This window comes from Labrus mixtus, chromosome 16, assembly GCF_963584025.1.
Source record: "Labrus mixtus chromosome 16, fLabMix1.1, whole genome shotgun sequence".
Lineage (NCBI taxonomy): Eukaryota > Metazoa > Chordata > Actinopteri > Labriformes > Labridae > Labrus > Labrus mixtus.
Genome location: NC_083627.1, coordinates 5643935 through 5667417, shown reverse-complemented (window position 1 = coordinate 5667417; position 23483 = coordinate 5643935). Strand labels below are relative to the sequence as shown.

At 41.8% G+C, this 23483-nt stretch overlaps 2 protein-coding genes and 1 long non-coding RNA gene across 3 annotated transcripts in view; 1 reads left to right on the top strand and 2 right to left on the bottom strand.

Annotated features, from left to right (window-relative positions):
* Positions 1-3881, top strand: part of nudcd1 (NudC domain containing 1) — a 33843-nt gene extending 29962 nt beyond the window's left edge. Inside the window, exons 9-10 of the mRNA XM_061059001.1 lie at positions 749-908; positions 3349-3881. Of these exons, the coding sequence (XP_060914984.1) occupies positions 749-908; positions 3349-3638 (450 nt within the window). The 3' untranslated portion in view covers positions 3639-3881. The remainder of the gene's footprint in view (positions 1-748; positions 909-3348) is intronic.
* The window catches only part of LOC132990656 (uncharacterized), a 316893-nt gene that overhangs the window by 986 nt on the left and 292424 nt on the right, over positions 1-23483 (bottom strand). The window lies entirely within an intron of this gene.
* trhrb (thyrotropin-releasing hormone receptor b) lies at positions 16439-21746 on the bottom strand. The gene is made up of 2 exons (XM_061060247.1): positions 19805-21746; positions 16439-17730 (listed from the first exon to the last, which is right to left on the bottom strand). Exons 1-2 carry the CDS (start codon positions 20585-20587, stop codon positions 17305-17307), a joined length of 1209 nt encoding a protein of 402 aa, XP_060916230.1. The 5' UTR covers positions 20588-21746; the 3' UTR covers positions 16439-17304.

The following is a 23483-nucleotide window of genomic DNA, read 5'->3' as shown; positions in this document are numbered from 1 at the left end:
AGGATGAGGTTAGAGGTTGAGAGGACGAAAATAAAGGAAGGAGGTCGAAAGAAAACTTGGACACAAAGAGGAAGAATACAGGAAGAGAAGGCAAGGCAAGTTTATTTATATAGCACATTTCAACAACAAGGCAATTCAAAGTGCTTCACACAAGACATCAAAAGCATCATGACAGAGGGAAAAAGAAAATAAAAAAATCACTGAGATTATTAAATCTGAAAATATATTCAAATAAAAATAATTAAATTGAAATAAATAAAGTAAAAATATAAAAAGAGTTAAGTTAAAGTTTAAAATCTCATTAAAATTGTTTAATTAAAACAGGTGAAGAAAGAGAAGAGGTCACAAAGGGAGGTGAGAAAGCGGGAAGGAAGGAAAGATACAAATAAGAAGTGAAATAAGAAGACGGTAGGTAAGGAAGACAAAAAGGAAGGAAGTATGTTGGCAAAGGAAGAAGTTAGAGAGGAGAGAATGAAGGAAGGAAGGTAGGAAGAAAGAAAAGGTGTTAAGGAAAGAGGAAAAGGAGAGAGAGTGGAAAGGCATATATGAAGGAAGGAAGGAAGAGAGAAAGGATGGATGTTCTCCTGTGTCATAGAGGGACACATGAAGAGGATACTTGTTAATCCGTTTCCCCGTTTTTTTTATTAAAGGATGACTGTCAGAATCAGTGGTGACTTCAATTCACACCTCCACCTTTCCCTTGTGTGTGTGTGTGTGTGTGTGTGTGTGTGTGCGTGTTTGTCTGCAGGTGAATCTGGGCAGCCATCAGTACCTGTTCACAGTGGACGTGAACCCCTCTGACATGCCGTGTCTCTGCCTCAGACACGACGTGGACGCTCTGCTGTGGCAGCCTCGTCCGGACCAACCCAGCAACATGTGGGAGCACATCGCCACCTTCAACGCTCTGGGTAAGAGCTGCAACGGGAAACTTCTTCTGCTCAGGTTTCCAATCAGGTTTTCACGTTGTTTTGTGCCTCGTCTCCCCTGATGGTCTGCGTTCACATTAGACACTTGTGTATGTACACAGTCGGATACAGCAGGTGGCAGCGTGCACATTGTTGGTTTGCAAATCCGCCAAAAAGCCGAAAGAAGAAAACACGGCAACCGCTCGCCCAGTAAGTCCTTCTTTTCAGAACCTTTAACAAATACAGACAACGAGACAAAGTGAAGAGCTGAACGAAAATGAAGCTGCGTCCAGAGTAATGGCTGGTTTATCTTCACACTTCTCAAGTAGGCGCCACAGGTGGATGGTATCAGTCCTTCAGGATGCAACAAGCAACACACACAAAAACACACACACAGACAATCCAAACAGAAGTTTTTGTAGCCTTCATGGACACAAAAAGAAAGATGTGAAAAAGGCTTCAAATGGGACCGTTTATACGTTTCTTGTGACTCACCATGAAAAACCATTCAGAAAAAACAAAAGTCATTAAATTGGGCGTTAACTGGACGATGCATTGTGTTTCTTGTGTTGTGATCGTGCAACTCAAAATCTTAAGTTAAATACCAGATTAGCCATATTAAGAGTTTCTGTTTATCTCATCATCCATCCATCCATCCAAACATTTCCTTCCGCTAATCCGTGGGCCGAGTCGCGGTTACTTCAGGCTGAGCAAGTTGACCCTCTCCCCAGCAACACTTTATAGTTCCTCTTATGGATTCCCAGACCAGAATGGATCCCTCCAGCTGGTTTTGGTTCTACCCCCCAGTTGAGCATGCCCAGAAGACGTCTACAGGCAGGTGAACAAGAGGATCTTAATCACCACCTCGACTGGCTCGATTTGAGCAGCAGATCTACACCAAGCTGCCTCCAGATGTCCAAAGTCCTCCCCTCTATCTCTAAAGCTGAAACCAGCCCCCCTTTGGAGGAAACTAATTTCAGCCCCTTGTATCAGCAATCTCGTTCTTTTGGTCCGTACATAAAGTTCATGACGATAGGTGAGGGTTGGAACGTAGATTGAGTGGCTTTGCGTTTTGGCTCAGCCTTCTCTTACCGCTATAGTCCAGCATGGCGCCCGCATTACTGCAGGGATGGGCTTTGGCGTGCTGATACCCGGCAGCGTAGACAATCTTATAATTTATTCATTTCATTTATTGTCTCTTTAATCTCTCCCCAACGACGACATCTGTAACTCATTTAGACCCCGCTTTTCACTCTGACAGTTTAAACGTCGCCATTAGTCTTTTTCTCAACTAAGCAGAGATTAACCATCTGCTCGTCTCTGTTTGGAATACATCATCGAATACAAGATGGCACGTGGATCCCTGGTGATATTATTCAGAAACGAGACCCATGTGAGTCTCTGAAGAGTACATGCTGAGAACATGTTAATGAATCTAAAACCACGCGAGAGAAACAAACATTATTACTATAAATACTTTCCCCACTACACGACAGCGAGAGTCCATTTTATATACGCTGGACAATAAAAACAACCAGTGACAAAGACAGAAAGAAGAGGACTTATGACATGACAACAAGCCAACAAAGAAACGACAAACTAGATGAACAGGAGGTACTTAAGACTGAAAGAGTGAAAAACAGCAACAAAGTGAGTACATCACGAGTAAAGGTTGAGTCGTGTTAAACTAGAAAATATATATGTATTAATGGATAAAATGGGGGGGGGGGGGTTTGGGGGTGAGGATGGAGATGCAGGGATGTGGGGTGAGGGCTCCCCAACCACAAAGGACAACACTGAAACCACATTAAATGGTTGAAAGCGTGAATACTACAGCGGCTTGCTCAAGGGGCTTTTCCCGACTCTGTGCTGAGAGCTGGAGTTACATGAAACCTCCAAACAGCCAATCAGACAGATTCCTCTCACCAACCGCCCCGACGCCGATTCAACATGACGAATCGGGCCGACGGAAAAAACGTAAAAACTAAGGCAACGACCGCACACCGACAGTTCAACTAGGACCGACAGCCATCAGTCTCCTTGGTGTGTCAGAGCCTTAAAGGCTAAAGTCCTCGTCACTATGATTGCTGGTTCAACTCGCCAGTTGGTGCATGTCATCCCCCACTCTCTTTCAAGTTGTCCTATCAAACAGAGTCCAAAAGACCAAGAAATAATCTTTGAAAATGTGTCAGTGTGTACTGGTCTTTTGGCATACATTGAATCAGTCGACACAGAGAAGTGGTTCTCAGGCTTTTTCTGTCATGTCCCCCTTGGATGAAGACAAATGTCCGCCACTGATCCGCTTAAGTTCTGCTATTGGTTTAGAAGGGTGGTTTGATGGGAGTGATTATCAGCTGCTTACATTCTGCAAACTCACTTCAAAAATGTCCCTAAATCCTTAGAACCCTAACTTTAACCATCCTCCGCTCTCCTTCCGTCACAGGCTACGTCCAGGCGTCCAAACGGGATAAAAAGTTTGCCACCTGCGCTCCAAACTTCTCCTACGCCTCTTTGTGCGAGTGTCTCCGACGGGCTTTCATCTACAGACAGCCGTCGCCGGTGGAAACCGTCCTGTTCAACAGGAAGCAGGGCAGACAGGTAGGGCAGGTTGCCAAGCAGCAGGTTGCCAGCCTGGACTCCGATAAACCGATCCTGGGCTTCAGAGCGACCAATGAGAGACTTTTCATCCTGACCTCCAGTAACCTGTTTGTTCTAAAGGTCAATAATAATTAGATCTGGGACTACTGTTAGTTTTACATTTTCATCTCGGTAACCTTTTAAAGGATTAATCATTCCAACCTGAAGATGTGTTTACTGGTCAGCGATAAAAACTTACTCATGTGCAAATGTGTGTTTTACCTGTCCAGTCAAATGTCTGTGAGTCGAAAGGTAAGGCAACACAAATAATCAAAATAAACATCCAATAAAGGGGATTTGTTTTCAGGATATTCATTAAAGGAAACAATCAGATAAACATACATGTCTGGAAGCTTTAATTCAACCTGTTTGTGCAGTAAATATACCTTTCACATATGTCCTCCACTGTCGATGCTCCCTGCAGTATTGTGGATGTTTGCAACTCCATGTATTCCAGTTCATAAATCCAGAGAGGATTGGATCCCTCTTGATGAATGTGTGGTTCACTGAGGGCCGGCTGTGCTGCACACACGGCTGCTTGGAGTGTTTAGTCAGATGGTCAGTGGGGAAGAGGACGCCGACGGGAAATCCCTCTCCTTGGATCATTTAAGAATCATTACTGTAAAAGCATGAAGCGGAGATTCATTTCCATAAACACGTTTCACACATCGCTCTGCTTCCTGCTGAATTAGCTTCAATCTTGGACAGATCTGAAGACGCCCAAAAAGATCCAATCACATCGAAAGGCTATTTATTTCTTATTCTTCTTTTAAAATTACATTGATCTATTTGTGTGGTGCAGCTGATGGATGTCTCTGCCAGAACCATCGATGTGCTACTTGGGAACATGAGAGCGGTGGAAGGGAGTTATAATGTTTGATTTTTGAGCATTTTGGTTATTCACGATAACTTAGAACATGAGTAAATGTTTAATATTAAATCTAAAGTGTTCAAGGATTACATGTAAAGAAACAAAAATCTAAGTATGTCTGGGTAAAAAACCTAAGTACACATCATATAAAAAGTCATAGACAGAAAGACACCGTCACAGTCAAGAAACTACATAAATTGCCTCTTGGATTAGATCCACTTCCCTAGCAACCGTTTCCTTTTTTTTAGGAACGGTTCGTTCTTCTAAACAACGGTGATCTATCCAGAAACAGCAGACCGTTGTTATGAGTAATTAGCAAATCATAATCAAGTATGTAACAGCTGTGTAATAAAAAGTGATATTTCACATCATATTAAAAGTCACTTTGCACATCATTAAACGGTGACATTTCACATGGGGTGGTTAGGGATAGTGTATAGTGAGCGGGTTGTTTTCACAGAACAGGGTTGACCAGGACCCCGATACAATGTGGGGGGGGGGTCTCGCTCACCCTTAAGGAGTTCCTACGGGGCAACAGCATTATCTAAATTATTCCACTTATTACACGGTTACTTACTTAGTCAATCAAAATTTTAAACAGTTATATTTCACATCATATAAAAAGTCATGTTACACATAATCATCAAAACAACATCATGGACAAAGCTGCATTTTTATACGCTTGCCAAAATCCTTTTTCCGGAAACATCTTTCTTCCTGTCTTGTTCAGCAGTGACATTTTCATTTTCCATTTTAAGAAGCCCCAGAAGGAAGGACACTCATTCAATCCAACAACAAAGACAGATAAAAAAAACAAGAGAAACACTAATGGATTTTTTTTTTTCTAAGAAAACTCCACTTGCTGTTTTTTCATTGATTTGAAAGGCGGAAAAAAAATAAAGAGACACAAACAGGAGGGATTCAGAGATGAGCAGGAGGCATAAACACAACATCACCTTTGACTTCTCCGGGAAATAGATTCATATCTGTGTCTCTCCTGAAAGCAGCAATAATCATCAGCCTGAAGAGTGTGTGTTTTTCTGTCTGGTGAAAAAAAAAAAAACTGCACACGGCCTCAAATTGTAGAGAAAACAGCGCTAAACAATTTATTAATCTAGCCTGAAATTGGTGGTGTTGTGTGAACTGGAACAACCGAGGAGCAGTCAAAGGCAGTTTGGCTTTACGATTCAATCGCCTTCATCAGGAAGGGCAATTTTGTGAAAACTATCTGCAATTTGTGTCCTCAGCTCCTCCCGAGTCCCGCCGCTTTCTGAGGTCATTTGTTTTCTCCTCGTCGCACCACATCGTAGGCCTCCGGTAATCAGCCCTCTCTCTCTCTCCTCTTGTCATTGTGTCGCTCAGGAAAATCCAGTTTGACTTTCAGTTTTTATTAGATTACTGGTGTCCAATTGAATTAGGCTGCAACCCTTGTTTTTTATCAGCTAATATCTCAGTGGATGAGGTTTGTTTACCTTAACTCAGACCCTGAGAGGGAAAAAAAAACACACACAGTTGAGCAATTTCACCGCAGAGAACTGGTTAATGAAACGTGGCCGCTGCACCCCGTCTGCGTCTTTGTTGCTGCTCTCAGGTAAACACGACATGCCTTTAAGAGCTGCCTTATTGAGAACTTTATTAAAAGTGCTTTTTTTTTTTTTGTAGATTGGCAGCTCCGTTTGTTCTGGAAGAAACTCAATCAGTCTTGGTGAATGAGCTTCCTCGGCTGCAGGGTCAAGAAACCTGATCTCACTCTAAATTAAAAATCAGGTTTCCTGAGACAACAGAGATCTGCAGCCGGCTCAAATAAAACCACCAGCCTTTATTTTGTTATTTTTAATTACAGATGCAACTTCAGTAATTTGATAATAGATAGATAGATAGATGCTTCACAAAATACACAGGATAAAACTTTGGCGAGTTAAAACATTTAAAATAAGAATTAGATTAGAGTTAATTAAAGCAGGACATGAACTACTAATCAATCATTATAAACACTGTCCTATAAAAAAATAGGTTTCAAGCAAAGATTTCAAAACAGGTGCAGAGTTTGCCAGCTTAATGTTTTCGGGTAGAAAGTTCCAGAGCTCAAGGGCTCAGATGGCAGATGCCCGGTTGCCCTTGGTTACCAGCCTACATCTAGGAACGACGAATAAAGGTGCTTTTGATGATCTGAGATCTCGGCTTGGAGCACAAGAAGTGAAACGTTCTGTGATGTAAGAGGGGGGAGGGGGAGGGGGGGTAAGACCGTGTTGTGTTTTAAAAGTTATTTAAAGAATTTAAAAAAAAAAAAAAATTTAAGATTTATTTTTGGGCTTTCTGTGCCTTTTATTTGATCGATAGGACAGTGGATAGAGTCGGAAATCAGGGAGAGAGAGAGAGAGAGAGTGGGGAATGACATGCGGGAAAGGAGCCACAGGTCGGATTTGAACCTGGGCCGCCCGCTTTGAGGACTACAGCCTCCATATATGGGGCGTGCACACTAACCACTGTGCCGCCAGCGCCCCAGTTATTTAAAGAATTTTAAAATCAATACTTCAAATCAAACACACAAAAAAAAACACGTGTGGGGGCGAGGCTTTGGAAAGACACAGAATGTCCCACTTTCTTATTTTCTTCACAATCTATTCACACGTAGCTCCTTCAGTTTGTAAATATGAGTATAACTGTGTCGAGTCTTGTTCCTCTCATATGAGCGTTTTAAATTAGTGTTTCATGTGCACCTGATATTACAGTTTGTGATTAAAGCTCCTCCCTGATGAATCTGCTTCTCTCTGCAGCTCTAACCGGCAGCAACTTAAATGATTAAACGATTAAAGTAAACAAGCTTTCTTTCTCTCTACAACAGAGGGACTGCAGGTGAATCACTACTGAGCTGATTGCAGACTGTTTGGTAATGAATAGGACTTCTCCCCTGATGGGAACAGAAGCTGGAGGGGAGGTAATCACATGGTCGTCTCTCCACAAGAGGCTGGTCACACCGTGCGTTAACATCCATCCTGGACAGCTGGACTCGGGTACCGAGGTTTATACAGCCCTGTTTCCACCAAGCAGTCCGGTTTGGTTCAGTACAGTATATTAGTAAAACTCTATTGGCTGATTCTTTGAGATAACGTTGCAAGGAAGTGTTGTTGTTCCAGCTCCTCTCTTTTATTCCTTTTTCAGTGCTGATCTTGTTTCCTTCATCACCTCGCCTTCTCTCTCACAGACTACGACCTGTGATCCCGCCGTAGGGGATGATAGGTGGTGTCAGGATTTTGTTGCCATGGCTGACGGCTGCCTCTAACTGAAACAGAAGTTCTACAACTTCTTCTCCAAGTTAAAATATGCCTTCGCTGCCGTGCAGTCTCAGAACTGCTTCTCTTAGCAGTAACCTGAGCGTGGAAGGATTTATCAATGACCCTCTTCAATATCTTAAATTGGCTCTTGAATACGGTAATGTCAGCAGAGGCTTTGTGGTTCCTGAACAGCCCGTAAGTAATTTTCTCAAAGAGCTCAGGACAGAAGTCGTAGGTCCCCAAGGAACAGAAAGCGATTTGAAGATGGATGAAGGGGGATGCCATGTTGTTAGCAAAGCCGCTCCTCGTCGACGTACCACCCCCCCCTCGATGTCCTCTAGAAGCAGATAAGAGTACAGAGTGTGGAGGAGGGGTCTTTAAGAGAAGTGTTTGTCATATGACTGAGGATTCTGCAAGTCAAATCTGTGGCCTGAGCAGCTGTGGTGAATTATCAGAAACTTAACTCTTCTATTTATTCACAGGTCCGTGGTGCTGTCCGTGGTGCTGAAGTAGAAAACGACTTTTAGTTGCACCTTTTTCCTTCACACCTTTCTTTCTGCCAGCTTTTTCTTGGCTTTATGATACTCTTCGAAGTATGAAAACAAACTTCTGAGACGTCCTCTTGAATCAGTTGCTCCTCATGTCGATCACCAGTAAGTAGCGCTGACATCGTTTAAAGATGAACCGATGAAACAAAACAAATCTCCAAATATTGTCATATTAAATTCCTCCTTTTGTAGGAATTTTCCAAGCACCACATGTCGAACATTTGCTGGTACCATCTTCTTCAATGTTAGGGCTTGCTTTTTTACATTTTGTAAATAAAACGTCTCGGGTTTGGAATTAAATGTTTTGAAAAAAAAGGAATATTTTGAAGACATTACTTATGGATCTGGGAAAACCCGAAAAATAGCATTTTTGCACTGCTTTTTTTCATATTTAACATACTGAGAAACTGAGAAATCAATCAACTAATTTGCAGAAAAAGAATTGGCATATTAGTTGATGACTGTAATCACTTTATTCCACGTGACAATACGCAGAGTGCATGCACGGCTGTCCGTCGCAGGAGAACCTTAAGAACCATCAAAACATGTAGTTGTAAGAGGAAGTGGCCCCCCTGCTGTATTTGTGATAAATGACTCACTCAGGCATCCATCCTTTATCTGTACCGCTTTATTGAAGTCACTTTCCGGACACTTGTGGCTTGTGTTTATGGGCGCAATGTTCTATTTTAAAGGATCACAGCGATGACATATAGAGACAGAAAACCAGCCACGCTCACATTCACACCTACAGCCATTGTAGAGCGTGTCTTTGGACAGTGGGAGGAAGCCCCGAGTACCCGGAGAGAAACCCACACATGCACAGAGGAGAAAAGCCTTCCACGGGGGGATTCGAACCAGGAACCTCCTCGCCTTGAGTCAACAGCGCTAACCACTGCAGCGCCGTGCAGCCCTCACTCAGGCATGTTGCAGAAAATACACCCCCAGCCTGAGACAGCGCTGTAGTGCAGCATACAACCTATACTGTAACCATGGCAACAGATTCATAATAAGTTTGGTTCCAGTTTTGTGGATGCGTCTTTAGTTTTTTTTTTTGCTTCCCTGGTCGTGACAACAAATCGCGACAAATCGCCGGCTTCTTTTAAGACAGCCGCTCGACCCAGTTTGTTCTTCTCCCCGTGTAATTAATCCAAAAAGCTGAGTCTGTTCTCTTGTCGCAGGAGGAGGGATGTAATTACTCCACCCCTCGTCTTTGTTGCCGTCTCTGTCTGCCGTGTCCGAAACATTACAGAGCCATTATCGCTGAACCGCCTCGTTTTATTGTGCTGAAACACGTCAATTACAGAGTTAATGAGGCAGAAAGTTTCCTACCTCTACCTCCCTGCATTCACCTGGATCATGTTCCTCTGTTCTCGTTCTCCATTGTTTATTATCTGACTTTGTTTTCTCCACTTTAACTCTCGACGTTACCCCTCTTTATCCTCTGCACATTCTGTGTCCGTCCCCCTGATTAAGATAAATTCAGACTATTTAATATGAAAGCGAGTGTTAACCTCCTGAGGGGCGCTAATTTCATCTCATTCAAGTCCGTCACCCCCGCAGAGTCTGCTGATTATAGCCTGTCGCATGAGACTACTTTTAAGATTTACTTTACATCTTGAACAATTGCTGTGATGTCTCTTCGCTGTTTCTGCCCAAGAAACGTCTCTCAATCAGACAGCGTGAGTCTGAAGGAGGAATTAAATATGTTAATACGACTATGAATATGTATGTGGTACACCTCATTGAGGTAAATGAACTTGAGCTTGTGTAGCGCCTTTCTAGTCTTCTCACTACTCAAAGTCACACCAACACATTCACAGAGGTTGCTGATGAAGCAGTGGCCAATGGCACGTCGGACATGTGGCTGCAGGAGCTGGGGTTCGAACTCCCGACCTTCCGGTTCAGAGACGACCTACTCAACCAACTGAGCCAGCCAAGGTCAGGTAACCTGAACTGGGATGAAAGTTTTCCTGTTATCTGTTCAATACAAAACAAAATGACTTGAAGAAAACTAGGGCTGTCAAACGATACAATTTTTACATCGCAATTAATCAGTGTATTTAAATAGTTCATCATGTTCATCTTCATGTTTGAAATTTCATTCTTTTTCATTTCAAGATAGTTTTTGTTATACTTTTTATTTTGCATTGTGTACTGTCTTAAAGGTCCAATATTCTGCTTTTTCTGGTTTTATATGCTCTTTAGTGTGTTTTCCAAGTGTCCTGTGCATGTTTAGGCACATCTATGTGCAAAAATTCACATAGAAAACGCGGCTTCTCCTACGTCCTCCTGTTAGCTGTAGCATTAGCTGCATGTAACGCTCGGTTCTAGCCCCCCTCGATAAAAATGTGTCAGTCCGACGTCATTGTCAGTGTGAGATCACTGATCTAAGTCCATTGGCTCGTTGTGGCAAACCCAGCAGCTCATGTCGAAATTTCCGAGACGCGTGCTGAGCAACTGACCAATAACGACAGAGCGGATCAGCAGACCAATCAGAGCAGACTTGGCCCACGTGGGGTCTAACAGTGTGGGCTCAGCAGAGCGTAGCTGACGGACTCAGAGCGTAGAGGGAGCAAGGAGGAGCAGTACATGAAAACAGACACTTTTTTCTGACTTTAGCTATTGTGAACGTACAAAAGTAGGAACATAGATTAAATATACGATATATTATATATATATAATATGGGCTCTTTAAGCTCAGGGTATTTTACTTTCAGATGGATAAATACCTGCTTTTATTTTGAAAGAAAAAGGAATTTCTGGTGAATCAAAGGTGACGACATTAGTCACATAAAAGGGAACCTGCCACAGATCGACAAATACCCAAATGAAAAAAAAAAAGTTTGATATTACAAGGTGCACTTTACTCTTTTTTACAGTGAAACGGCGCAGCAGTGTTACTATTTCCAGACACAAGACTTTGCTGTGATGGCGCGCCAAAGGGGACAAAATAGCACACACCTGAATGCGCTAATTTCTGATCTCAATTGCATCGCTGTTAGCGCATTAACACGTTTTTACAATCACAGCAAGTTTACCAAAATAAACACAGGACAGTCGTCCCCCAATATGAGTTTAAATGCTCTGTGAAGAAACCTCCCTAATGGCCCTAAGTTACCACGGCAACCAAAACAACACAGTCACTTTAAACAGAACCAGGCTCTGTTTATGCAAGCTGGGCAGGTAGTGACAGCGACGATATACTACCTAGGAGAATAATTTGTGTCAATTAATGCAGAAGAAGATAAAACACAACAGTTGGAGGCTGAACTCTTCTGGGTGACGACGATACATTGATTATGTTTCTTTTCTTTTTTTTTATGTCCTCGTGTCACACAGACATTGTAATCTGTCTTTTCTGCAAATCGACCCGGGACACAGATCAATCCCACAGTCCCACAAAAAAACACGTCAGATCATTACAGCTGGTGTAAGCATGAAAACACTCCGGCATTGATCGAGATATCAGACACACAATAGCTGAGCTGTGAGGGCTTTTAGCCAGAGCCGAGAAACAGAAATAAACAGAAAACCTTTTTTCATGCAGGTCGAATCTCCCCTCAGTTCAAGGCTTCAGAGTGCAGCGTTTGTTTATGGACGTGAGAGCTTATTTGGTTTCTTGAAGGGTCAAGTCAACCCAACAACAGGAACATTTTCCACCTACCGTACCATTACTGAAGAAATCGATAGGGCCCGACACATATTGGACTTTTGGGGCTGATACAAATATGTGGGAGGCAGAAAAACCCGATACGATATATCAATCAATATCTTTCTTCGATCTTTAGAGATAGAGATAAAAAATACATTTATTGTGTTTATGCAACAAATGCAGGTATCAAACACTCGTGGAAAAGATTTATAATGAAGACAAGACGGTGACTCAACTGGAAAGTAACTGCTCATGCACGTGCATCACCGCCTGACACGCTGGGGAGTGATGATGCTTGTTGTAATCTATACAGCGCCCTCTGCTGGTGACAGAGAACTGCTAGTTTTATACAATGATACTCAAATGAAATGCTAATTGACTGGGGAATAAATCTAGTAATATCGCTGCATGATAAAAATTAGCCAATGCCGATAATCACTAATATCGGCCGGTATTATCGGCTGGCTGATAAATCGGTCGGGCCGTATCGCACTTGTTGGGAGCATTCTGTAGTTTAGCTCTGTGTTACCAACGACTACAAAAAAAAAACCTTTCAGAAAGAATACTTTTTTACTACTACTTTAATACTTTTATACCACACTAAAGTAGCTCAAAGCTCCTGTGAGCAACTTTCATGTTGTGTGAAGTTTGGCGCCCGATGGTGTCTAAACAGGTGGTTCACAACTGGAGGGTCCCTGAGCCACAAAGCCTATGAAGTCCTTTTACAACATGTTTGATTTGTTCCATCGGAGGTCCAAACTGCTCTTCGCTTCATTAAATACATCTGAGAGGTTGACATTTGGGTCACAATTTCACGCAAGGAAGTGGGGGTCTTATAAGAGTATTTCTTATCTCTTATCTACAAGCCCCTCTACATCTACCTGGAACTATCTGAATGGATGAATACGATATAACAAGATGTTCTTTAGTGGAATAAACTGACTAAAATGGACTAAATACAAATATATCTCATGTCATCCACTAGCAGATTCACAAGTTAACATATGTACACACAGACGGATATATATACACTCAGAAATATTACAAATATAGAGGCTGTCATGAAGGAGACGTTATCCTTCAGTGCTTTTGCTTTCGTATTTTTATATCCATTCACACCTCTCTGAGTCCGGAGCTGACAGACCAACGTCGAGGGGACGACTCGCATCGAAACATAATTTACACCCCACAGACATGATGTGGAGCCTTTTGAAATTCCACTCACGCCTGTCAGTCCTGGCGTTTGGCTGAAAATGAGCAGTTAACTGGAACTGGTGTCTGGTTTTACATTAGCTGCTGCTTTACATTCAAAGGGGGAAAATGCATTGTTTATGTTTTCACTTATTCCCTCAGGTAAATCAATTATTATGTCTTCTCATTATGTGGAACAGTAAGGAATTGATGGGATGGAAACCTGAACGTTTCCATTCTGTCACAGTCAGATGTCAGAGGTGCTGCTGGCAAACAAATCAAAACAAATCAATGAAAGACGTCCTACTCAACAATTCAGATCATGTGTACTGAACCACAATTTCCCAGTCTGGGATCAATAAAGTAATTCTATTCTGTTCTATTGTAGCAGGTTTGTGAATAGATATATTCATGTAAAGTAGAATCAAAGGTGTTAGAGAAGAGTTGTTTACTAATCCAACCAAGACAAAGCGGCATGTGTTGTTCCTCTGTTTTACATTCACTCTGACTCCTTATCGCAAACACAACAGTCCATGAAAATCCATCTCACATAAAACACAATAGTACGCCTAACGAGGATACGTCTGAATTGACTTAAGCGTGTCTGTGTTATTTCCCATGGCTGCAGCGCTTCAGGCAGAACGTGTTAGTTCTTCTTTCTCACTTTAATATGCATGAGGGTTTTATTTTTAATGACTGATTTACTCTTGAACTTGAACTGAATGTCTTTGAAAGAAATATAAGTTCATGAAGTTTGGGTTCCTTCTTCTGAAAAGTTTCTATCCTGACCTTTGACTGAAGCACAATCCTGCTCAGTGTGGTTCGTTAGCGAGGAGCAATGACCTCTTAAAGCAATAAAACCCAAAACATTGTATTTATTGTTGCTTCAGTGAAATGTTTCCGAATGTAAACCCCCTTTTCTAAAAAATGATGTGAGCCTTTTCTTTTGTAATGTCACTGATGTAAGCGGGCCCAGTGAACTTAACTGTTATGTCTGAACCAGTGTAGCCATTCCAGGACCTGCAGAGTTAGGATGAAGAAAAGGAGGGTGCTGGCTCGGGCATTTGACCCCAACAAGAGCTTGTTAAGAAACTTATTTCAGTCACATCCAAAGGCCGATGGCAGCCAGGCAGAGGGAGCTAATGTTAGCCAGGAGGCTAGCGCTAACAGAAGTGATCGAATGTGCATACGTTGATTTAAACGATATCCTGGGAGGGCACAGTCACTGGGCCTTTCAGGGGCCAAGACATTTCTGTGTGCCGGCCTGGTGAGGAGATATGAATAAACAAATATAAATCAAACTGATGACGTGAACATCCAAGACAAAATCGCCTCCTCTTTTTCTAGAAACTCTTTTATTTGGAACATCAAGATAAAATGCTCAAATCAGCAACTTTTTCCATAACCAAACAACAAACTCACGAGATCACATTATTTTTTTAAAAAGCAAGACTCGGACAGAAGCTTCCAAAAATATCCATCACAAAATAAGATTTTCCAACTTTTGATTGGAAACAACAGAAGCAAAAAAAGTGGCATTGAAAATATATAAATAGCTCAAACAAACCAAAAGTTACAATAGCGATCACTTTAAATATAAAGCAAACATATACAAGTGCATGAATGTTCTAGTACTCAAGTCAGGTGCAGCGTTGTTACACTTATTCAACCACAGATGTTTTTTTTTTTTTTCATGCACAGTTCTGAAATATTCCTTTGTCTGCTGCTGCCCAATCAATATCCCTCCATGTAGATTTACGGTGATAAGACATTCATGAACAGTCACTGATCTGGCAGAAAACAGCACAAACATCAGCGTTCGTGAACGTCACACATCCATTCGACCTTTTTTCACCAGCTCACTGAAGCTTTCACCACTAAAAACCAAGACAAGCAAAAAAAAAAACATGATGCACAACACGGACCAAAGTGTTCACTTCATTTTGATTTAACTGGACTTCAGGTGCTGCAGCTGATTTATATCAACATATTTATATGTTACACTAAACGTCTGTAACACTATATACAGTCTTTCACACTGTCGAACACTGAGGTTTACAATCTCTGCTGCTCGAACAGAATATAGGAAAAATAATTTAGGACTGAAGGAGGAAAATAAGGCATGTTTTATTAAAGGTTAAGAAGTAAAGGATGTGTTCAATTATTTTTTATTTACACTTTTTACTAAAGATATGATGATATTAAAACCATCATGAATGACAGGACAGGATGCTCTGACTTATTAAATCATAGATGTGAGGTTTGTTTCTTCTGATTTCCTTGAGAAGCTCCGCCCACAGAGCTCCGACTTACAGAGCTCAACAGTGACTCCGCCCACTAATTTTGTCGGCTCTGGTTCCAGAAGTAAATTTGCCCGTTCAAATCCTCCATTTGCATTTCAGAAAATCCTGAAAAAACAGTTTTTAATCCTGGAACCAGGCTAACCAACTACCTGAATACTTTTGTGCAAAATAACGATTGGAAAACAGAGAAAATTGATAAAAGTACAAGACTGTGTACATGTTTTTCTGGGTGTAATGGAACTACGAATCCCACAATCCATTGCGATTCCAACTAGACCCAACAAAACAATATTTTAGGGCGCTTCTTTCTGAATGTGCATCACAAGTTTGCGGAGGTGGTAAAAATGTCCACGGTTACATCGGTCTCCACCAATCAGAGACGTCGCTGTGACACTCTAGGATTGTGGGTAGTGTAGTTATTTTCCACGAGATTGCAATCAAAACCATTGTTTTTTCTTAAAGCTAGGTTGATATACAAACTTGTGTCTCGTCCAGGAGCATATACCATCGTTTCACACTCAGGTACCTCATGTGAAGTCTACCGTGGATGTTATGACATAAAGAGAACTAATAAGAAACATTTTCTCAATGGAGGGGATTTGGACTTTGACCTGAGCGCATGGACTGTATATAGGACATTGAATAACGACCATTTTGAAGCCTTGACCATGACATTTTTGCTGTCCCCATTTTGTTTTGTAAGGAGCCAGCATTTACTATATTTGGATGATATGTGAGTGGATACCAAGCGGCAACCTCCGGTGATGAAGCAAATGAAGGAGTGCAAAAACCCAACGTTCCTTTAGTGTCCACTTGAGTCTGGCTACAACAGCCCCTCCCCTCACATACACAGCAATTCTAAAATGCTATTTTTTTTTACAGCAGAAATAAACATCTTTACAGCCTGGTCCAAAAAAATTTGGTCTAAAGAGACCATTTAGACCATTGCTTGATGTGCACACACTGTGCAGCGGGTGAATTGAGACAGCATTTCCAACATGGCGACCGCCATTGATGTGCTCGAAAAGTCGGTTTTAGAAACCATTTGGTGACTACGTCCATGCTTTAAACAGTCCATGGGGGATACACATCTCTTTAATCTACCCTGGTTGACCGGTTGCCATGTCAACCAGCTACTTGGTACTCACACACCCTAAAGCGAACCCTCTTTCTTCTACTTTCCATTAAATGGGAATAAAGTTTACAACACAAACATTATGCTGTGTTAAGGAAGATTTAAACTGAGTCTATAAACTCATTATGAAGATTTTATTGAGGTAATAAATTAAGTGAGGTGTAGGGTGATTTTCTACACAAACTGATTTCTTTTAAAACGTTGAATCGCCCCCTGCTGGCCATTATAAAGAAGGCATATTTAAGACACTTCCACATTCGCTTCAGTTTTGAAACAGAACGCCTGTGTCCACTTCTTATATTCAGTCTAAGGCATGGTAGTCTTCATATGCTGAAGTCTACCAGGTTCATGTAATTACTCTCTCTGACACTAGGGGGAGGCAGATGTTTTGCACTGCATGTTTAAAGATCCAAAAACGAGTTCTGTACTGGTTGGCTGCACAAGCCGACTTATCTGAAGTAGGAATGGTTTTCTTCACATTCATGTTTCAGTGACTCATTCACATTATATTACACGGAAAGGTTCGAGATAAGACACAGCTAAGAGAGCTTTTCTGTCAATATATTTTCACTTTACGATCTCCAGGATCCATTTCCTCAAAGAGCTAAGTGCCAATACGACACACCAGCTGTTGTGATTTGTTACATCTTTAGCTTAAGACACCTGGCTAGAAAAAGGTCAGCAGGCACTCAGGACACAATATTCTCTCTTTACAAACTCCATTAAGCAACTTCAGGCTCTTAAATCTATCGACTCTCAGACTCATCGCTTCAGCCTCAAACAAACCTCAGGTTTCGCTGAAATCCACCTTTGCGTACACACTTTGATCCTGGAACATCATTTTCTGCTCAGACAGCAGATCGTCCGTAACCGTGAGCTCCTCCAGCTCCGTCGTGAAGTGGTCGGTGCTCTCCACCATCGACGTGTCTTTGACCGCGCTGTACGTGAGCGCCACGCTGTACGCGGTGGGTTTATCCGCACCTTTCCGCCCACAGCGGCAGATCTTGCGGAAGGCGGCGCGAAACTTCTGCGACATGGCGTTGTAGATGACCGGGTTGATGGCGCTGTTGAGGTAGATGCACATCCGGCAGAAGAGAAGGAACCAGCTGTTCAGGTAGGCCTGGTCCAGGAAGGAGTTGACAACCACCAGAGTGCGGTACGGCATCCAGAGCATGGCGAACAGGATCACCACCACCGCCAGCATCTTTGTCACCTGTAGAGGAGAAATATGAAGACTGCATTGGCCATGCCTTTGGATCAAGCGTCAAATTTACCCTGAACTGGATGACTGAGAACCTACACAGACCTACCTACACAAGACTTGAACTGGAACTGGAAGTCCAGTTAGGTTTCTGGGCAAAACTACTGGACCATGTTTAAGATATATATGTTGGGTTAAAATAATCTAGCTGCGTTAACGCCTAATTAAATGCTTCCACACTTGCACAGTCGGGGAGAGTCGATGTGAGAACACAGCAGGAAATATTCAGGAAAATTCACAGCAGAGTGAGTCCTTTAGGTTATACTGTGAATGTCTCAAACTACACGTAGCACTGATAGAGACAGTGCAAAAATTGTCATCATAATGTTGGACTCAGATGTCACTTTTGTGTCATGTACTGCCTCCTGTAGACCCTGCACCCCCCCCCCCCCCCATATGACAGGAAAAGTCCCCTGCTGTGAGGTGCATGTCTGAACCGTCTGAACAAGCAAGTCAGTAAGATTTCCGCCTAGAACTTTCTACAAATAGAGTGCACGTGTGAAAACGGCTTTTGTTGACCTCTATCGGCTTTTTCCACTCTTTACGCTCATAAACTGTATAAAACATGGACGTGGTCTCAGTGATGTCACCCATCAGTTTTTTGAAAGAGGTGTTGTGAATCAATGCGAAATGCTGTTGATATCAACCTATTAACAGACAAAAAGGTCAAGTTAAGACGAGCCTAAAGCCTCCTGTCAATCACCAGTGTGTACCATACCCCTAATTATGCAAATGTATGCTTAGCTCCTGACCTTCATTTAATTAAAACGGATATGTTTTTTTTTTTTTTTTAATCATCCCCCGTGAAGTGTGTACCTGTACAGAAAGGAGCTATTATTGATACTAAATCCTTCTTTCGTACCAGGCTATTTCTGCTGTTAAAAAATTAGCATTCTGATACGGGTGTTAATGGAGCTTTTTGCAGCCGGCCTCTTGTGGACACTGGAGGAACTGCAATGTTTCGCACGCCCACACTGGCTTCATTTTTCATCACTGGAGATTGCTGCTTGTTCATACTACCCACCCTGACTTCTTCCTTCACTCCTGTTAAAATGTAAATGTCCACTAGAGGTCACTACTTAACTATAAATAAAAAAATATATAGTTGTTTTATAACTGTTAGTAAAACAAAACAAGGCATCACTCCATGAAAACTAAGACCACATCATGTTATGATCTCTTCTTTCAATCTGGGTGATTGGCCCCTTCAAGCCTGTCTTATCTTGGATAATAAAACACGATTTGCTTCTCTAACGATATTATCTGGATGATAAGAATGAGGGGGATTACATTAATGTAGGATTTTGTGGTTATGTAATGAGTATGAATATGTCATGAAGAGCCCTGCAACAGATGTTCTTTTAAGTCTGTCGAATACTGTATGTGCACTGACATCTCTAAAAGTCAGGTCAGATTCATTAAAGGAAATCAGCTTTTAACGTTTGTTTCTACAGTTTGATGGCATTTGTGTTTTCTGCGTTAGTCATCTTCTTCTCAAGACTATGACTATCATAGTTTACAAATTCTTACTCTCTCACTATTCAGTTTTTTGTCCTTTACGAGTAAAATGTGTGTATTTAAACCGTGTTTGAGTAAAAAGAAAATAGTAGCTTTTGTTTCAAATGTAGAAACTTGACCCTCTAAGTGTTCATATTACATAATGTTGTGAAGTATTGATGCATGTGTGAGCAGTATTTCTCTGTATGTTTGATGGGCGTGGAGCAAATTGAAGGTCATTTTGGAAATATTGCCTGATAGTTTTGGATCCCAAATGATGTGTGGGTAAAAATATGAATTGAAGTTGCAGGAAAAACGTCTCCAAACTGCAGTGGAGTCAAGAAAAGGTCCTAAAATGAAAATACTTAAAATACCACATTTGCACTCCACGGTTACATTTTATGCAGAACGGTTCCTGGAACTTTTTTTTTTTATGTGATGCAAACTAGATTTCCTCCCAGCTCTTAAGAAAAGTAACATTTTAAGAAACATGTGACTAAGTGACTTTAAGCTCTCTCTCAGCACCCACCTGTCTGCGGGAGGTGGCGGTGGAGCTGGAGTGTCTGGAGTTTTTGCAGCTGCTCTTCTTGGTGGCGGTGTGGTTGTTGTGTCCGTTCTTCTTCTTGTCTTTGGGGTCTGAGGGCAGCGGGTTGAGGAAGAGGATCCTGGCGATGAGTCCGTACAGCACCGCGGAGAGCAGCAGCGGCACCACGAAGAAGACGCCGAAATCGAAGAAGTAAATGGGCAAATAATACTTCCTGGAGACTCTGTAGCCGCACGTGATGATGGTGATGTTGTCGTACACGAGCTCCTGGATGTCAGACAGGTAGAACCACATCACGCAGTACAGAGAAGTGAAAGCCCAGACGAACAGAATGATCTTTTTGGCTCTGGACAGAGTGCACAGAAACTGCGCTTTAATAGGGTGACAGATGGCGATGTATCTCTCTATGGTGAAGGCGGTTATGGAGCACGAGGACGCGTTGATCCCGAGATACTGGAAGTAGGTGATGCAGAGGCACCCATAGTGTCCAAACACCCAGGAGCCAAAGATGCTGTCCGTGATGGTGGGTAGACCAGCCGCTGTGAGCACCATCAGGTCCGCCACAGCTAAACTCACCAGGTAGCAGTTCGTTGGAGTCCTCATGTGTTTGGTGGTGAGCACCACCAGGACCACCATGACGTTCCCAACGATTCCTAAAGCGCAAATCACGAAAAGTAGCAAACTACTGATCACTTTGTACTGAACGCTGTAGTCCGTCCACATGCCTAAAGTTTGGTTCAGATGTGGAGATGATGTGAAGTTATTCATCTTGTGGTTTGAGCTAAAAGAAAGAAAAAAAAATCCAAGAGAAACCAGACTTTCAGCGAACCGAGAGAGGTTTTACGCGCGGCTAAAACGAGACATCAACCAACTTCGCAAGCCCGAGAAACTGTCTTTTAATCTAAAACAAAAATCTCGATTTCTCCCTGCTCTGTGTTTCACACTAAAGCATCATCATGTCGCGCAGAGCTGCTCTGACTCTGGTGTAAATCCACGGTTGTGCGTACTGTGCGTAAAAAGTGATGTGTGTGGCCGTGTTCTCGTCAGAACAAAGTGTGTCTCTCAGACAGATGGCGGGTTGGTTTTGAGCCCTGCTCTTGGCACCGGCTCTCATTACGCATGCGAGGGGATTAGCCCATTATTACATTTTCAGTAGCAGACCTCCTCCATCAACAAAGCTGCTCCAATGCCAAACTGTTACAGTATTGTTTCTGTTTTTTTTCTTCTTCTGTTACTGTTATTTTACAAGCTACAGAAGGCTGTATAGGTGCTAAATGTGAACGTATATTTAAAAGAATGCAGGCGCCTTTTAATTCTGTGATTGTGATTCACATATGAACCCTTAAAATGGAATTCAATTTGTTACATTTGAGTGTTTGCACTTGAATGAGCAGCTCAGCTCAACAGGCTGCCTGCATGCCTCATGCCAGCTCTCTCTGCAATGTGAGAGTATCTTCAGTTGGACCTACAGGTACTTCAGCATCTCTAATCTAACCTTCAAGTGGATGCTGAAGTGATGACGAGGCACCTAGGGATCTAGGACTGTATATGAAAACAAGTTCTCAGATTGTCAAATATTAGCTTTGAATGTTTGGGGATTTGTTTCCGAGTTTTATCTGGATTGATGGAAATGCGGATTTGTCTTTTGGCTATGTTTCCATATCAACGCTACAATTCGTTTTTTTTTTTCTTTACAGCTTGAGGATCACTACCTTCCAAGTCTTTAGAAATACTGAGTTCAACAAGTTAACATTCACTTGGAGTTGGCGCTTACCCCACTCACTTAGACAACTCTAAACAGACACCACAAATGTCTTCATAAGCAGAAATTGTGTATTAAATGTTCCTTGTTGTCTTTTTTTAAGATGTATTTTTGGAAATTGTATGCCTTTCTTTGACAGGACAGTGGATAGAGTTGGAAATCTGGAGAGAGAGAGAGGAATGGCACTCAAGAATGGGGAGCGACCTTGTTTTATGAAAAGTAAGAAAAATGTATTTTGCAGGAGAATTATTATCCAAATCTAATTGTTATCTGAAAAATATTTATAGTTGAACACTGGGGCCTAAGATATCTAAGAAAAGATGAATTACTAACCTGTTTCTTTGACTTTCCATCTAACTTTACAAATGATCAGCACCAACATTAATACTGCATCTTATCCCTCCATTCTCTATCTGTAATTATCAATGTAAATATTTTAATTTTGATGTTTTTCAAGCAACCATTTAACATTTAAGCCTCTCATAAAACATGTACCATGTCCAAGTCTATGTTCCTCCAAACTCTAAAAATAGTCCCTGAAAATGACACAAAGCATGACCTGAGATTCAGATTGTTTAATGTCCCACAGGGGGAAATGTGTTTCAACAGGAGCACACAGAAGACAACATATACATCAACGGTAAAATCAAAAGAAAAGAGTTAAAAAAAAACTGAACACAACACAACATAAACATCACAGTAAAATCAGTCCAGACCTCAAACCTAAATGGAGATTGTTATTAAGTTATATAAAGTCCAACATGGAGGTGTGCAAATGTGTAATTGAAGTGCAAAGTGGTCATGTCCAGAGGATTTAAGAAAAAGTTTCCAGAAATACAGAAACGTACGTGAAGCTGATGACTGAACAGTATCTTTAATGGAAATTATTCTGACTCATTGAACATGAGGCTGACAGATTATGATTTAATCCACGAGGTCATACGGGATCTTTTACACAAACATGCAGCCTGTAAAGTGCAAGAGACAAACACATCTTTGTAAGACTACAAAAGAAGAATCGATACGTGAAAATTAAAAAAAGAAGTAACACCTGTGATAACAAATAATGTCAAAGACTACAAATGAAACACCTGACTGAAGAGAGAGAAGCGAGGGCTCTGATTTCCTGTTGAAAAAATGAAGCCAGCATTGAAAAGCACAAAAACACAGATCTGCAGTGACCTGTGCTAACGGCCGTGCTGTCCAACAACATGGGAACGTGCAGCTTTCTGTTCTCTGTACAACAGTGTGGAGGTGGAAAACTCTCCTCCACACCAACTGTGCCCATTCTCCGCAACCACCACAAGCTCAAACAGAGAGAGCGCGCGCGCACACACACACACACACACACACACACACACACACACACACACACACACACACACACACACACACACACACACACACACACACACACACACACACACACACACACACACACTGTTCACACGACTCGACTGTGCGGGAGCTGAAGCTGCCAGCCGTCCATCCCGAGCAACAGGTGGACCGGGAGACAGGGAATTACATAATCACGACACCCCCCCCCCCCCCCTCCTTCTTTTCTCCCATGATTCCCATTATCTCCCGCTACCAAGAACAGTTTTAGATCCTTTTCTGGTTTCCATTTAGGTTTCATCTGCCTTTTCTTCTTGATAGCAGATACAAATCTGCTGTGATTATAAGGCTGGTTTTGTTTGAATTTAAAGACTCTCGCATGGTTTTTTTTATCGGCTGATTATTCTGTCATGTGTCCTTAATTCAGTGTGGACAAATATTACAAATATTTAACCCTACAGAGTTTACAATAGGGATTTAAGAAGCCTTATTGTGCCATCTACCACACAGTACATTTAAAGATAATAATAATCTTCACTCTTCTGTCAGCCTTTAATGATGTTTTCA

Excerpts from the sequence above, each read along its gene's own strand:
- trhrb (XM_061060247.1), bottom strand. The coding sequence starts at position 20,587 with ATGAATAACTTCACATCATCTCCACATCTGAACCAAACTTTAGGCATG. Across the intron at positions 17,731-19,804 it reads CCGCCACCTCCCGCAGACAG|GTGACAAAGATGCTGGCGGT; the intron begins GTGGGTGCTGAG and ends TCTCCTCTACAG.